The 16212-nt window shown below is 36.9% G+C and overlaps 2 protein-coding genes across 4 annotated transcripts; both read right to left on the bottom strand.

Moving 5' to 3' along the window:
- Positions 1–858: 858 nt before the first annotated feature.
- Positions 859–7518, bottom strand: si:dkey-7j14.5 (uncharacterized protein LOC556563 homolog). 3 transcript variants are annotated; one of them, XM_026940042.3, is made up of 8 exons: positions 7197–7518; positions 6901–6966; positions 6136–6246; positions 5503–5559; positions 4636–4752; positions 3947–4015; positions 2400–2513; positions 860–2203 (listed from the first exon to the last, which is right to left on the bottom strand). In XM_026940042.3, exons 2-8 carry the CDS (start codon positions 6958–6960, stop codon positions 2117–2119), a joined length of 615 nt encoding a protein of 204 aa, XP_026795843.1. In that variant the 5' UTR covers positions 6961–6966; positions 7197–7518; the 3' UTR covers positions 860–2116. The 3 variants fall into 3 exon arrangements, with proteins under 3 accessions (XP_026795842.1, XP_026795843.1, XP_026795844.1); XM_026940041.3 differs by lacking the exon at positions 7197–7518 and having other exon boundaries at positions 859–2203; positions 6901–7135; XM_026940043.3 differs by lacking the exons at positions 3947–4015; positions 7197–7518 and having other exon boundaries at positions 6901–7133.
- Positions 7519–7719: 201 nt separating this feature from the next.
- On the bottom strand, positions 7720–14631 carry si:dkey-7j14.6 (uncharacterized protein LOC556585 homolog). Its single transcript, XM_026939563.3, has 7 exons — positions 14512–14631; positions 12567–12776; positions 11871–11972; positions 11329–11385; positions 10951–11124; positions 10667–10786; positions 7720–8042 (listed from the first exon to the last, which is right to left on the bottom strand). The coding sequence occupies exons 2-7, from the start codon at positions 12741–12743 to the stop codon at positions 7959–7961; spliced, it is 714 nt and encodes a 237-aa protein (XP_026795364.3). The 5' UTR covers positions 12744–12776; positions 14512–14631; the 3' UTR covers positions 7720–7958.
- Positions 14632–16212: the final 1581 nt, after the last annotated feature.

Below are 16212 nucleotides of genomic sequence, written 5' to 3'. Positions count from 1 at the left end.
TTATATTCACTCTTGAGAATAGTGCACTATTCTCAGAGTCTGCCATTTTGTAGTAGTATCTGAAAACATAGGGTGCTTCTCCTTTCTTAAATTGAGCCTCTTTGTTTCCTTTTCTTAGATCCTTTCCTTGCTTCCTCAGAGGGAGGTGCTGAACAACAAGGAAAGGAAACAAGGAAACTCAGTTTAAGAAAGGAGAAGCAAAAAGTGGTATCTTTTTTAAGATACCACTACAAAATGGCAGACCCCAAGAATAGTGCACAATATAGTGAATAGGTGATAGTTTCAGACACAGCTTGTGATAGTCGATAAAGCATGTGGAGACATTAAAGAGTTTGCTGTCATATATAAAAACTTCAGCCAAAAATAATTAGTGATGCATAAAAGAATGAATTACGCATTATATCTCTCAAATGTAGACTGTAACTGATCGGCATGTTTGGTGTCTTCAGTTTTGTGTTGTAGCTGATCTGTAGCTACCAGTTTAGCATCATGTAAATTGCATGCCCACATTATAACAGCAAATATGTGTTCTCTGATTAATTACATTAATTACATGATTAATTTGTGGTAAGGGGAAATCATGTTTATTTTTAAAATCATTTAATTTTGCCTGAACTATTCCTTTAATTATTATGAAGCTGTTTTATAATTATTATAATGTATTATTCCACACACTGGAACTACAAGCTGAAACTCATACAATATAGAACCAAAGTGTGAAATTGGAGCAGGACAGCAGGAGAGTGCAACTATTTAAAAAGAATCAGCAAGTGAGTTACTTTAAGACCTTGCTGGGATACTATTTTGGTGCTTTTTAAAAGAAAGAACTAACATAATACATTTTTAGGTATACTGAATATTTATTTTACTTTGTGGGTGTGACATTTTCCTTTAATTTTTAATGCAGAAAATATTCCACTACTGTTTGTCTAGTAAATCATGTTTATTTTAAACATCAATCATCCATAAACACGCATGAAACTGTCTATGATTTTCAATCACGACATATAAAGAAGTCGAAGAATACAGGCAAAATGTAAATCTGACATGCTGTTGTGAAGGCAATGACACACTGACACAAACAGTACTGTGAACTGATAACATGCTTCCACAAGAGGAGATTACACCGGCTGAGCCCTTGCGTGAGGCTTCAACCTCTTACTTATTGTTGTTAGTGTCCATTAATTTTGGTCACAAGTGGTGGCACTTACAGAGTTGGCAGTCATCTTAGCTTTCCTGAAGTATCAGTAAATATAAAACAGGATGACAAAAAAAGCCAAGCAATGCCAGTCATTTGTTAACACTTAGATGATCTTGACACAATTCTCCCTCATTAAAAACATCGTCACTTTCATGTATACACTGGGCAATATTTATCAAGCTTTCATTCTTTTGTAAAGTCTGTCAACTCTGGGTGACTAAAATGTAAACGCAAATATTCTTACAAATACATTGACATTACTAGTGTTCATTACATATTGCTAGTGTGTAATCGTTGAGTTGGCCAGATAGATTCCTTGGACTCTTTTGCACCTAGTTCTTGTTTGAGGAAAAGCTTAATAAATGTTGTTCAGTATTTTCCCTCTTTACTTGCCTTATAATTTGACTGATGTTTCATGCAAATGATGTTCTACAGCACCCCAGCACAGACTTGCATTAATAATACACTATATTATACATCTTCGCTCATATTTCTCTCTTTGTTTTTTTTAAAGCAGTTGTAGTCCAGTATAAACATGGATTATCATGGACAATCTGTCTTATTTGGACATTAGTTAGCATATTAAAATAGAATTGCTACGTACATTTCTAAACAATCTTACAGCATTCACGTCTATGGCCTGCTCATTACTGATCCTACATAAGCATTTTCATGCAAACTTGTTTATTAGTGCAAAATGAATGAAATTCTAGCAACTATTTAGCCATCAAAATTCATTGCGGAGTGAGAAAACAGCCAAATAACGGGAGCTGACAATTTTACAAATTATTTACATTGTCACGAAAGTTTTTTTTTTAAATTGTGTGTGATTTAGAGGCGAAACAGTTGGTTCTTTTGATTGATATGAAACTGTGCTAAAATCATTGACCTTATCCTGTGAGAGATTTTGTTATGTCAGTTCCCATTACGCACATTAGTCCTGGCCTGTCCTCCAGAACCATACTGTGCGTTTGCAGTGGAGCCAGGAATAGGTGTCAACTCCTGGAAGCAAATGGTGAGGAGAAACGTAAACATCAAATGCAATAGCTCTAAGCAATGTAAATTATATCAACAATCATTTACAATAGCCCATTTAGGCCATCAATAATTGTAAAGAATCTAGCCTACCATGGAATGTTATCCTACCATGATTATAGCTTATAGTTATAGTTTTTACATTTTATAGCAGCAATCTTACCTTAATAGCACTAACAGACAGGGCATACACTCCGAAAAGTGCCACAACCAAACCGATAATACACACCAATACCAAAGATCCAATCAAGGTGCCCAAAATGCCATTCACCAGGAACTGCAAAAAAGTTAGAAAGGAATTTGAGTAACATGATATCAGAAATAGCATTATAGTATCCAGAGCTCAAAGCATATATGTAAGCAATGTAAATAGGATTTTACTCCTCAATTAAGACACATGAACTCACTGAGCACTTTATTAGGAATACTATAATAATACTGGTTTGTTTGCTCTCAAAACAGCCTCAATTCTTCATGGCATGGATGCCACAAGATGTTCGAAACATTTCTTTGAGATTCTGGTCCATGTTGACATGATTGCATCACGCAATTCCTGCAGCTTTTTCAAGTGCACTTTCATGCTGCAAATCTCCCTTTCTACTGCATTCCAAAGGAGTTCTATTCAGATTTAGATCACTGAACACATTGTCATCATGAAACCACTTTGAGATGACTTTTTGCTTTGTGACATGGTGCATTATCATGCTGGAAGTAGCCGTTAGAAGATGGGTAAATTGTGGCCATGAAGGGATGCACCATTACACCACCTCCACCAGCCTGGACTGTTGACACAAGGCAGGTTGGGTCCATGGATTCATGCTGTTGGTGCCAAATTCTGACCCTGTCATCTGTGTGCCTCAGCAGAAATCAAGATTCATCAGACCAGGCTTCGTTTTTCAGTCTTCAACTGTCCAGTTTTGGTGAGCCTGTGCCCACTGCAGCCTCAGCTTTCTGTTCTTGGCTGAAAGAAGTGGAACATGACGAAGTCTTATGCTGTTGTAGCCCGTCCACTTCAAGGTTTGTGTATTCTGAGATGCTTTTCTGCTCACCACAATTGTACAGAGTGGATATCTGAGTTACTTTACCCTTTACCCTTTCTGTCAGCTCGAACCATTATGGCTGTTCTCCACTGACCTCTCTCATCAACAAGGCATTTCTCTCTGCAGAATTGCCGCTCACTGGATTTTTTCTTTATTGCTCCATTCTGAGTAAACTCTAGAGACTGTTGTGTGTGAAAAAATCCCAGGAGATCAGCAGTTACAGAAATACTCCAACCAGCCAGTCTGGCACCAACAATCATGCCACAGTCAAAATCACATTTTTCCCCATTCTGCTGGTTTATGTGGACATTACCCAAAGCTGCTGGCCCGTATCTGCATGATTTTATGCATTGCACTGCTGCCACATGATTGGCTGACTAGGTACAGGTGTTCCTAATAAAGTGCTCCCTGAGTGTATAAAATACAATACTGTGTCAGATGCTCAAAGGCCACATTGGAAAATGTTATACTTTGTTAAACGATACAATCTTAAAACTCTTGATTGGCGGTGAGATTTTTTATTGGTGTTTAGAAAAAAACCTTTGACAAGATCCAATAAACTTTTACAAAAAACGAAGGAAGTCATAGTCAAAAATATTGTTGCAGAGGAAGTACTGTATTAAACATTCTGGTCAGTGGTGCATATATTAAAGCACAGAATATAACTCACCTCCTTCTGTCCCTCTTTATCTCCTTCTCCACAGCAAGCCCACACTGAATGGAGTGGGTCACAACACCACTGAAACGAGCAGGGCAGAGCGTGGAGTCACACCTTTCTCAGAGGTGACACATACCTTCCTAGATATCCTTTATCTATTTATTCAGTTTTATTCACATTATAACTGATGCTTTTTATTTCTACTATATACTATAACGTATTATACTGTATATAGCATGAACTAATGAGCGGCCTCAATCTAAGGGATAATTGGGAGATTAATTTGAATATATATTCCTGTATTATGTATTAGACATTAAATATGATCATTAAAAAGAAGAGTCCACATTTGCAATTAAATAAGGAAAGTTATTGCTGCGCAGGTAATGGTTGACAAAACAAAAAAATACTACTGATTATATATTTTGGTATGTGAGTGACGGTAAATGAGTTAATGTCAGGACGTATAACATTTTCCAATTCGAGCATCACACATTTGAATATACTGCAAATTTAACTGATCATACACAAATGTATATAACTGCAACACAGCTAAATTCATGACTGGTGCACAAAACATAAAAAAAAATTGTAATTTTTTTTTTCCATTGAATTCTAAAATTATGTTGCAGATGTTTTCTTGGCATTGGCAAATTAAATGATGGGAACAGTCTGAGGTGTGTGATGTTGCAGATGTTTACCTCAGTGTCTCTGTAATAGTAGGATTCCCCACGAAAAGGTATATGTCGGGCTATGAGACCAAATCCAACAATATCAAATGCTGCGGTTAGCAACTGTAAAACAATGGTCGTACCCACCTGTGAAAATAAAAACGACAAATGTGAAGTCTCTGTACAAAAAATGCAAATCTGTTTGTAAAATTCAGGCATACTGCATACTGCAGTATTGAGTTCAACAGAGATCTGCCCAGAGTCCAGAGTGAATGAAACTGGACACATTCCCAGAAGAGAGAGACTGAGCAGCAGAGTGACAAATACGTTGTACACAGATAGTATTGATACTGGCATGAGCTAGAAGGATCAGATAACAATAACATATAACAAAAATAAAAAGTAAAAAGTACTGAGACAATGAAGCAATATAAGACATAGCAGATCTTACAAACTGTGACTGCTAGAAAGCTTTGAGAGAGAACATTCAAGAATAAATGGGCTTTCAGCTGAACTGTTACATCCAAGTACATCAAGGAAAGTGCAATGGAAGATGAACCTTTGAGCAGAGAAAATCTAAGTGAATGACTGACTACACTAAACTGGCATTTCAGTCCCAGTGCTAACACTGCTAATCATCATCATAAAAAAAAGATCTTAAACAATAGTCATTTGCCTATTTACCTTTTTGTCAAAAAAAAAGAGGATAAAAACACAGATGTCTAGGTGCTGAAGAAGCAAGATTCCAGCTATCAGTCAGCACTGGGTGCTGTCCAAGGGGCTAGACTGCACATGCCCAGCATTTTCTAAAATACAAGTGCTTAACAGATTTTATACATTTATTATACTCATTAGATGGAGAATTTATTTTACTTTAGGGGATATAAAATATCATACCAGACATTTAGACGGTCTCCTACCAGTATGCACCAAGACAATTCCGGTGAGCATGAGCTGCAGGAAAGAGCAATACAAAATACTGCATCACTTCAGTAAGTCCAACTACGACAACTAAATTGTTTAATAACCCTAATTATGTTATTACATGGCATGCAGTGCAGACCAGTGAATTCCAGGGTAACTAGTGCAGTTATTTATTATTGTTACTCCTTTCATTGCAGATCTCTCAATTAATTAAACTGAATGTATTTATTCTGGAAAATAAACTCTAAATTTACCTCAGCCATTGACTCTGCATACAGTAAAGTTAAATCTCTTGCTCACTTGTTTATGACAGACGCTGAGAAAAAGCACTCTACACCCTGTGTACAACAACATAGTGTTCCCCAATCAGAAAGGGTTTACCTTTTTCAGAAGCTATAGGAGCCCTTAACTGTCCAAAGAATGCTTGACAAACCCTTTTTTTCTAAATGGATATAGAAATTATAACTGATCTTTAATTACTTCACTCCTTACTCCACTGATAGGTCAATCTAGGTATCTAGGAGTTATTTTGACATTGTCACGACTTTATGTTGTAGTGAACAATATTTTCAATGAGTCCATAAGTTGATAAGAGCCAGGTCTTACTTGAGCACCATTCACGATGAGGATGATGACCTCCCGCTGGATGTGATAGTGCAGTTTATACACAATCGTGCTCAGAGTGACCGTCAGCAAGCCAATGATGATCTCCACTGCCTTTTAAACAGATAAGCCGCTTATTTATCAGCATACACACCACAATGTAATTCTTTTATAATGAGATAGTTCAACCGCAGTACAATTATTAAAATCACAGTTATGGATTTCAGAACTATTAGGGCAGAAGAACATCTAAGATCACCTATGAGCTATATTACTGCATTAATTAAATGTACATAAATGCATTTTGTAGGTAAATGCAATTGCCAGATAAATAAATTGACAGTGGATTTCTTTTTTTATTTTATTTTATTAGAATTTTTTTTTTTTTTAAATCAGCATATAGTGCACTCCACCCAAATATGTAAAAGAATGAAGTCTGACTAATGGATCTGCTCCAAAGCACTGCTGCATCTCTTTGCTTGCGTGTTTGTTTATGTGCGTGTGTGTCAGAGAGAGAGAGAGAGAGAGAGAGAGAGAGTTTGTTGATATGGGCGTTTCCTTGTATATAGTCAGTGGTAATTTAATCACAGAGGTGAATTTTGAAATGATCAGCACTGATGACTGACACAATCAGGTGCAAAAGCTATACTCATTAATATTTAGGTCACTGATCATATTGCTGTTGTCCATGGCGTACAGTCTATATCGCATAGTCTAGTCTCTTCTTATCAGAGAGAGAAAAAAAAAGAAAAAAAGAAAAAAACTCACCCCGAGGGTTTTGGGCTCGCTGCTCTTGAAAGCCTTAATCTGAGACGGGTACAGCGACATGGTGCTCTGTGTGTGAGCCAAACAAACACAGTCAGCGACACACATTCATCAGCACAGCAAGATGAGAGCATCCCAGTCTGGGACTGAACCGCATCACACACACACACACACGTACACACACACACGCGCGCGCGCGCGCACACACACACTCCTTACATCTTAAACAATCGCAAACGGGCTGAAAATCAGAAGACTACGACTTGCGTTTGCATGCATAGAGTCTGAACAAGTCGTACCTTGAGCTGTGCAGAGGCGGTGATGAGAAAGCGAGGAGGGGTCCAAACCTCTGCAGCACTCTTACTGCCTCAGTGTAATGAGGCGAGGCAATCCGGACACAGCCAAATGAGGGCGAAATTAACCAGCTTCCGACCTCCTTATTCTAGTGCAATCCTGACAGCAAGAGCTGTGTTGTGTGCTATTTTGTAATCTGGATATGAATTATGTAAAGGCTTTTGGGGCTGTAGAGCGCAGCTGAGAATGTGGTGTGGTGAACTGCAGCAAGTAGTGAAGGTCCACTGCTGGAGAGTATTTACACTCGAGTGCTACGTAGTGGGTGTGGGAGGAGATGGAGAAGGTAATATGATGTTAAAGAGCCGACACTGTTTCTGTGTGAAAAGGACATGCACTGAATGCAGACACAGCAAGTGAGCAAAGGTATTGCCTCACCCAACTACTATACTGTGAAGATCAAGCTATGGCTCAGTGTCACTGAGAACTGTGTCACTAAATCATACAATGACAAGACGAACACACACGTAATGCACTTTAGGATTTATTGAAGAATACATGCATGCAGAATAACTGCAAGTAGTTTCAAAGGTTATACACGTTTGTGCAAAGGTGCAATGTCAAAAGCAGAATACATGAGATGTAAGTGTAATATCAGTTTATTATATCTGTGACTCGTACATTAGTGTCCAAAAAGCTGCAAAAGTACTACTCTAAACTAAGTGATACTACACTCTAAACCATAACGTGCTTTCATGCGATGGGGTCACTCAAGGCTCATAGGTTGGAGGTAAAGCCATGTCTCTGTTTAGCAGAGCTTCCTGGCTGCTGCATTTTCCCTTCAGCACCACCGCCTGTAATCAAAACAACAATAATGTGACATGCATGTCATCTCTGTATGTCTATGACACGTTATACAAGGGTTAGAGATGGAATGATTAGTGACTGGATCTGTGACCCCTTTTACTGACTTGGATTACATGTCTACTGACACCTGTAAACTATGCAGTATAAACACAAAACTCATGAAATATTTAAATACAATTGTTAAACTAAAATTTGAGTTTTAATAGTGTATTATTATCAATATGTAATCTGATCTCATATGTGATGGAGTAATGCATATCCCTGGATGCTTAACACATCTATGGACCTTTGTCATTTATAAATGACAAAGAAAAGCAGGTAGTTTTATGAATTAAAATAATCCTACCAATTGCTTTTCACGTTTATAAAGTTACATGGAGTTTCTTTTATCCAATCCAAATTTTTTTGCTGCCAGATACCTAAACTCTTTGACTACCAAGTCAACATACACATAACATAAAGTGCTAACTTTTGCTACACATGGTCAAATGACAGCATGGTAAGCACATACTTAAATACCATAAAGTCAATTTGTAAAAAAAACAAAAAAAACAAAAACTTTCTAGTTCTTTATGGTATTTATGACAAAAATGCATTACATGATGAATAATTAGTGACTTCCAAATTGATTAAAAACTATGCACCATGACAATAGCTTATTAGGGAATATATATGAAGTGCATAATCTTGGTTACAGTGAACATAATTGAGAAATTTTTTTTTGGTAGATGTCAGTAAGTTTTATGGAAGGAGGAAAGGTATGGCAAGATGGTGTAGTTTTTCAGCTTTTTTAATGTAGTTACAGTGGATAATTAATTCATTCATTCTTCTTTAGTAATCACTATATCCTGGTCAGGGTGGTGGTGGAGTCTATCCCTGGTACACTGGGCACGAGGCTGGAATACACCCTAAAGGTGTAAACCAGTAAAATAAACCATGTTTATGAGTAGAACTACACAAGGCCCTGGACGAGTTTCCAGTTTGTGTTTCCACCACACTGAAGGAACCATGACCATTACATAGCGAAAACAGAGGAGGTTGATATTTATGTTGTCTCTGATATTTAACACGCCTTATTAAAATGATGGATATGAGAGCTAGTCTTTACATTTGACCTAAAAGCAGTGCTGAGTACAGCATTTTTTCTTTTACAATAATGAATGATTGCAGAAAATTACATACTCTGGAAAAAGAACTGAATAAGTTCCAGGAACTACTGCCCAGGAACTAAAATTAACCCTGGATCCTCCATCATAAAGACCCTAAAAGTTTCTGAGTTCCTGAAAAAGTTCCCTGACAAGTTTCCTGAGATGGAAATGTGCCTTCTGATAGTGGTTCTAAGTCCTGGTCCTGTACTCGTCACTGCTTATTTTGTTATTTTCCTCATTGTATACTTGATCCACATAGGTGATTAGCACTGGTGTGTTAGGGCAAGGTAAACACTAAAATGTACAATGGCATTTTAGGACCACTGTTAGAGTGGTATTTGGTGAATAGAAATATTTGTCAATTGAAGTAATAGTATTTAGTGAATAAAGTCATAATATATCGAGAAAAAGTCATAGAGCAAGAAAAGTATTTCTTTATTAATAAAACTAATACTATAGTATAACATCACCAAATCCTACAAGTCCCTCATTTTAACACATGCACATTGCTCTGATACCATTTTGTCATAGTATTATGACTATTCTCAAAATATTGCAATCTTTCTTTCTCATAATATCAGATACTATGCCTTTGTTCGTGAAATATCACAACTTTATTCTCCAAACTTCTATTTTTATTTTTTAAACAGTGGCCCTAAAATGCAGTCATGAAATGTGCAGAGTACATGTACAGCAGGATCAGGTTGGGGAATCAATGACCCATGTCTTACTATATACTATTTTGCCCCAAAAACAAGGAAATGATGCATTAAAATGGTAGGTTCAAGTATCAGCTTTACTGACACTGCTCCCTGCTACTGCACAGCTGCTTTATACTTCGTCTAAGTTACATATTGTACATATTTAGCCAGTTAGTAAACTGCTATAAACTATCTTGCATTCCTTAAAGCAGACAAGCGTGAGTTTTCAGTTTCTGAGTCTCGATTTATATTGTCACGTTCTGAGCAGTTCACTCTAACCCTAAACCTATGTTTCTATTTATCAATAACATTAACTTGCTAGGCTAGCTTAGCAAACATATTCTGTAGCTACGAGTTTCCTCTTAAATGTTGTTATCCTCTCATTCTTACTATTTTTTAGCATATTGGATCAAAATAAGTCATTGAGACTATTTTGTAAAATCACAAACTGTGTGTAGTGACCCACTAATAATATTTACATGCAAATACTAAGAAACTCTAATCATATATTTATAACCATTATCAATGGTTATAAAATATGATCAGTACATAAACCTATGTAATCATACTAATCCATCCAAAAAGAGCTAACCATTTAAAATTCATGTTTCTGAGTACAGTACATGTTTAAAGAATATCAGGTGAAGAAATTTACTACGATCATAATAAAAAAATATTATAATACACATTACAAGAGAGTCAGACTGCTGAGTGAAAGAAGAAGTAAAATAAACCATCAGCTTAGCCTTCTGGAACTCTTACCATTTTGGTCCCAGATGCTTGTACGCTGGCCTTGCAGGAAAAGACAATAGTCGTCATACACACGCACACCTCCAGCACGGACAAAACCAACAGTATGCCCTTTATTCCACTTATTAAATTCTGAAGAATGTCAGGAAAAAGTAGGAATGGCAAGTATAAGTCAACTAATCCAAGCAAAATTACATAAGAGGTATGGTTGTAGACAATAAACCAGAACAATCATATTGAAAAACATTAAAACATTTTTGTAAAGACTAAATGCAGATGCCAGTGAGAACACTTACCTGCAGACTCTCAGCCATAAATCTGCAGTTATAGTAGCCATAGTAGCCAGACTCACTCTGCTCAGTGCCACAGGTACTCAGGTTAGGTTTTATGGCAAGTGCAAAGCAGAAGTAGCAGATGCCGGACATGGCCAGCAGAGCACTGATGATGTTCAGGCCAATTGTGCTTTTAATCTAACCAGAGAGAAAAAGCTAGACAGACTGTAGCCCATCACAGTGTAACATCTTTCATTCACAACTGGACAAAACATTCTGGAGTGATATAGATTTCAGACACTTGTATATGAACTATGAAATGGCACAAAAGACAAACATTTGAAGAAGAAATCTGAAGAACTGCAATGATGCCTGTTGAATTGTGTCATATGGATTACTTACAAGTGGAGGACAGGTTCCCTTGTGTGCACCCAAGGTTACAGATCCAGAGAAGATAAACTAAAAAATAAATAAATATTAGTGATATGTTCATTTTTTAACTTAGGTTAAATAGGTTTTAATGTTCATTATCTGACTCTGGTCACTAAAGTAACAATATTAGGTATTGGAGACCTCTCTGGTAAAAATGTGTTATTGCAAACAACACAAGTGACAACATTTCACAAGGTGTTGTAACTGTAGCAAGTTAAAAAGAAGGAGAAAGAAAATGGCACAAGCGGCATAATAGTAGCTGGATAGTAGTAGGCTTACAATCAGTAATTAATAAAAATTTGCATGATTTCTATAAATATTGATGAGGATGTTTATATTACATACACCAAATAATCAATTAGTCGACTCCTAATACTGTTACTGTGCTTTGTAGTTAGATGTTACAGAATAATATTAATTGTTTTATCGGCTTTTTTTTTTTTTTAATTCTAGACATGCTTTCCGCAGTTGTGTGTAAGGATGTCATTGGAGCTGAAGCTGTTAATACTCACTGATAGTCCAAGGCCCAGAGGGATTTCACCATACAGTGTTTGTGTGAACCAAGTAACTGTTCCCAAAGCTATCATTACGATCCCAATCAAGATCTGGACAGTCTAGGAAAGGCCAAAACCCAAAATCAATCAACTCAGAATTATACACAAGTGATTAAAAAGAATACTCAAGGGTTTTATCACCTAATCGCTATCTGCTATCTGTAGCACACACTGCCACACCTTGTATTGACATTTAAACATGTAAACTTCAAGAAATGGATTCATGTTTAATACTCTAGAATTAGAAAATAAGTAAGAAATAGATATAAGTGAACTGAGAAAAAAGTGGAAACTGGAAAAAAAAATCGAGGCCACTCTAATTAGTTATTTGTAGTACCCAACATATCTCAACATCGTACAGTTACCTATCGATAAATCTAGGATTAACTGGTTTACCAAACAAGTGCACTAGAATCTGAGAGTTATTTTTTCCTTATTCCATTTCCAAGAGTAGGTAAACTGTATTGTATTGTAATCCCACCTGTTTAAAACCTTTTGACTAGATGTGTATGTGTGATTACACATATAAGAATTTTTTCCCTGTCAGTAGCAATTTTAAGCCAACTTGCTCTGGTGTATAGACAGCAGAGTTTGTTGTTATTTTGTGACTTACTATAAAGGAACTATTTCAGTGAGTGGGATGGCTATTCTTACCCCTAATGCTACAGGCTCTCCCTTCAGGAACATCCTGGTCATGTACGGTGCTTCAGGTACTTTAGTCTTGTTGTCTTTCCTCTCACTGGGACACTGGGCAGGCTCTGGACTCAACAGAGGGATGATCTGGGTGATCACTCTGACTCCATGGGCATCTGTGGTCATTGAGGAGTCCATTTCTCAAGAATATGGGCCAAAAGCAAACAGTGTCTGTAAAGCATGGATGTTCATAAAGCATGGTTCCAGTATCTACTGACTGAGTGTTATTAGATTTTGACAGATATGTCCATATTACAAACTGATTCTATTATATAGGCTATATTTTTTTTATTTATATTTGAAATACAGTAAATATATTTGGAAGTGCTAATACATGCCATATATTACACATATAAATTTGAAAATAAGCAGCATATAGGCTCTCTCTCTCTCTCTCGCTCTGTGTGTGGGTGTGGGTGTGATAATAGTAGCCTATAGCATGCCAAATTTACATAGATTCTGTGTACTGGCTTCTGAAGGAGCCAGTTTTAAAGGGTGCACGGGTGATTAGTGTACAAAACCTAATGGAATTGGCTGGGTGCAATATGGACAATTCTGAGTCAGTTGCAAGAAAATTAGAAATCCGATCTATCTGTGTAGTAGAGCAGGCTCTGAGAAGGTTTTGGAGAGCACTAGTTGAAACAGAAAGAGAATTTCTGACAAAGTAGTACAATGGACAAATAATACCTGATGAGTCTGATACCTGTCAAAGTTTTAAATCATGAAAAGATAAGAAATAGATTAGATACACCTTGGAGGGATTATTTTAAGGTACAGTCAACGATAAAACCTGCATGAAGGCTGCTCTATAAACCACCGTTGACGAAAAATGCTGGTGATTTACACTGGCGAGTTCTGCATGGTATTGTTGCAGCGAATGCTTTCATGTCCATCTTCAACCCCACAGTCTCAGACAAATGTCCTTCTTGTTTTTTGAGAGAAACTATTTTTCATTGTTTCCTAAATTGTGAAAGATGTGAAGAAGTTATTTCATATGCAGAACACTCTGTCAATAGCTTTCGGTGAAAGGTTTAGTGAGCAGATGTATATTTCTGGCTATTCTTATGGTAAAACAAAAAAGAAAAAAAAGGCAAAAATGGCCATTTATTTCAGAAGAAAGAAAAAAATAGAAGGAATTTCCAACTGTGATTGCCAGTGTTCAAGTGTTTGGTCAAAGCAAGGATAATGATGGAATATAAATATCATGTTAAAATGAAGGATGTGAAAACATTTAAAAGTATATGGGACTTTAAAGCTGTTTTATTCTCTCTAAATTATGGAGAAATAACTTTTGTATATGGATTTGGATAAAGAAGTGGCAATAATGTAAAGAACTTGTATGAACGAAAATGGGTTTAATAAAGTATTGTTAAAATCTCTGTGTGTGTGTGTGTGTGTGTGTGTGTGTGCGATAAGAGTAGCCTATAGCACGCCAAATTTACAGAGATTGTTTTTAGGATGCTTTTACTATGTGAGTATAGTGCTGTAGACAAACACATCTCAGTGGCCTGTGTTCAGGTTAGTAGCTGTAAGTGCAGGGTTTAGGACAAACAGTTTAAGAAAAACAAGCGGAAATGGGGGAAAATTAGGCCCAAGGATACAAAACCGCTACAACAACTACGTCAGTGCTTTTTGACGCCGTCTTTGACCCCGAATTTGCATTTTTATCTGAAATTGTCAGGCATTATTCTTCTAAGTTCACATTTAAAGAAGCTGAATATGGCGTTTAGCTCTGGTGAGCGCGTTAAAGCGCAGGTTTCTCCTTAAGAAGAGCGTCTCGGTCTTCGTATGTTTGTAAACGTCTGAACTGCCATTACACCACTGATATCTAGCAAAAGACCGCTGGTTTTTATTGAAAATAAAACTGAAAATAAAAATCCCAAGTTTGTAGAGGTTTTTAACTTACCAAACTGGTCGGGTGTTCAAAGGTTTTCTGTGCGACGTGAACGTTGTTGTGGACCGATAAGTTTCGGTTTCATTTCACCGGGTTGCCATGACCTGCTTTCTCACCAGTAATCAATATTTATTAAAACCCGTCCAATTTACAATAAACTATCTCAAATTATATTAACCAAATTAAGTCTAAAAAAATAACATTTGTTCGACATGTGTGTGGGTGTGTATAATATTTATTTATCTAAAAAAAATAACATTTGTTCCACACACACACACACACACAAACACACGTGTATATATATATATATATATATATATATATATATATATATATATATATATATATATATATAATTATTATTATATAATTTATTTATTTATTTATTTACTTATTTATTTATTTATTTATTATTTATTTATTGCACCTCCGGGGTTGGGGGCTTGAATGCTGTGTGCAGGTTGCATGTTCTCCCCGTGCTTCAGGGGTTTCCTCCAGGTACTCCGGTTTTCTCCCCCAGTCCAAAGACATGCGTTGTAGGCTGATTTGGCATTTCCAGATTGTCCTTAGTGTGTGAATGTGTGTGACTTGTGATAGTTTGGCACCCCATCCAAGGTGTCCCCCACCTTGTGCCCCGAGTCCCCGGGATAGGCTCCAGGCTCCCTGTGACCCTACGCAGGATAAGCGGTACAGAAAATAGATCGATATATTTTTAGTGAAATCAAGTAAGCAATCTGGCAACCATGTCTGGATCGATGGGACAACTACCCAACTATTTATTTTACTAGTTTATTTATAGTTTATTTATTTATAGGCCTAGCTAGCTGTCACTACCTTCCTTTTTTTTATCACAACATGGCAGACACTACTAATTTTGTTGACCTAATTTTGTAAAAGTCTTTTGATGCTCTTACTGATGAGGAAAGGCCGAGAATTAAACAGGAGGCCAGACCAACAGATAAAACAGAGCACACATAGATATATTTCAATAACACCTGCCTGTGTTCATATATTTTAAAAACCACCAGTCAGGACTGCCGGAACAAGCAAGTTTAGCAAGCTAACAAGAAAGCGAACTATTCTTTGGCCCCACTGACAACATTATTTGGAGGCATAAACACTGGATTTCATCATTTTCTTCAGTGTGTACTCCAGGACCAGGTTTGGGAATCTGTGGTTTAGATCACAGACCATATATAACAGGGATCACCAATCTTATGCCTAAAGGGCAGGGGGGACTGCAGGCTTTCACACCTTCGGTAGGCCCACTAACAACTTCAAAAGACTTCAGAAACTTTGAACATAGTCACAGAAATCCTAGCTAAAAATTTCATATTTGGAGGCATGGAAATGTCTGTGTAATGTGGTAGAAATGTACATTTCTTAATTGATGGGAGCTAAATCCCATCAGTTAAATCCACACTTTGCTAATTTTGCTAATTCTTAAAGACAGTTTGTTTTTGAGGAGCAACTTTGAGAATGCCTATGTACCCTCTCCACAAAAGGACTGCAGTAACAGCAGTCAAACAAAACAGAAGGGAAACAACCACCACCTAATTATAGTAACTCATTTGACATGTTAGAGAAATGGTCATCTGTATTCAAAGTGCCTCCACTCAAATGATCAGGGATCAGTTCTATCTCTTAACCCATTTGTAGCCTGGTGGTTTGCAGATCATGTAGAGAACTCTTGGAATGAGGAGAGGCATGCAT

This window comes from Pangasianodon hypophthalmus, chromosome 1, assembly GCF_027358585.1.
Source record: "Pangasianodon hypophthalmus isolate fPanHyp1 chromosome 1, fPanHyp1.pri, whole genome shotgun sequence".
NCBI classification, from domain to species: domain Eukaryota; kingdom Metazoa; phylum Chordata; class Actinopteri; order Siluriformes; family Pangasiidae; genus Pangasianodon; species Pangasianodon hypophthalmus.
This window is presented reverse-complemented; position numbering and strand designations above follow the sequence as displayed.

Bases quoted from the DNA above. Each gene is read 5' to 3' on its own strand.
- si:dkey-7j14.5 (XM_026940041.3), bottom strand. From the start codon at position 7,005: ATGTGTGTCGCTGACTGTGTTTGTTTGGCTCACACACAGAGCACCATG. The intron at 5,560-6,135 runs GTAAGACCTGGC...TCTTTCCTGCAG, and splicing joins TCATCGTGAATGGTGCTCAA to CTCATGCTCACCGGAATTGT. The intron at 4,016-4,635 runs GTAAACATCTGC...TGCTCGTTTCAG, and splicing joins ACTATTACAGAGACACTGAG to TGGTGTTGTGACCCACTCCA.
- si:dkey-7j14.6 (XM_026939563.3), bottom strand. From the start codon at position 12,743: ATGGACTCCTCAATGACCACAGATGCCCATGGAGTCAGAGTGATCACC. The intron at 11,386-11,870 runs GTGAGTATTAAC...TTTATTTTTTAG, and splicing joins CTCTGGGCCTTGGACTATCA to TTTATCTTCTCTGGATCTGT. The intron at 8,043-10,666 runs GTAAGAGTTCCA...TTTTGATTACAG, and splicing joins AAGCATCTGGGACCAAAATG to GCGGTGGTGCTGAAGGGAAA.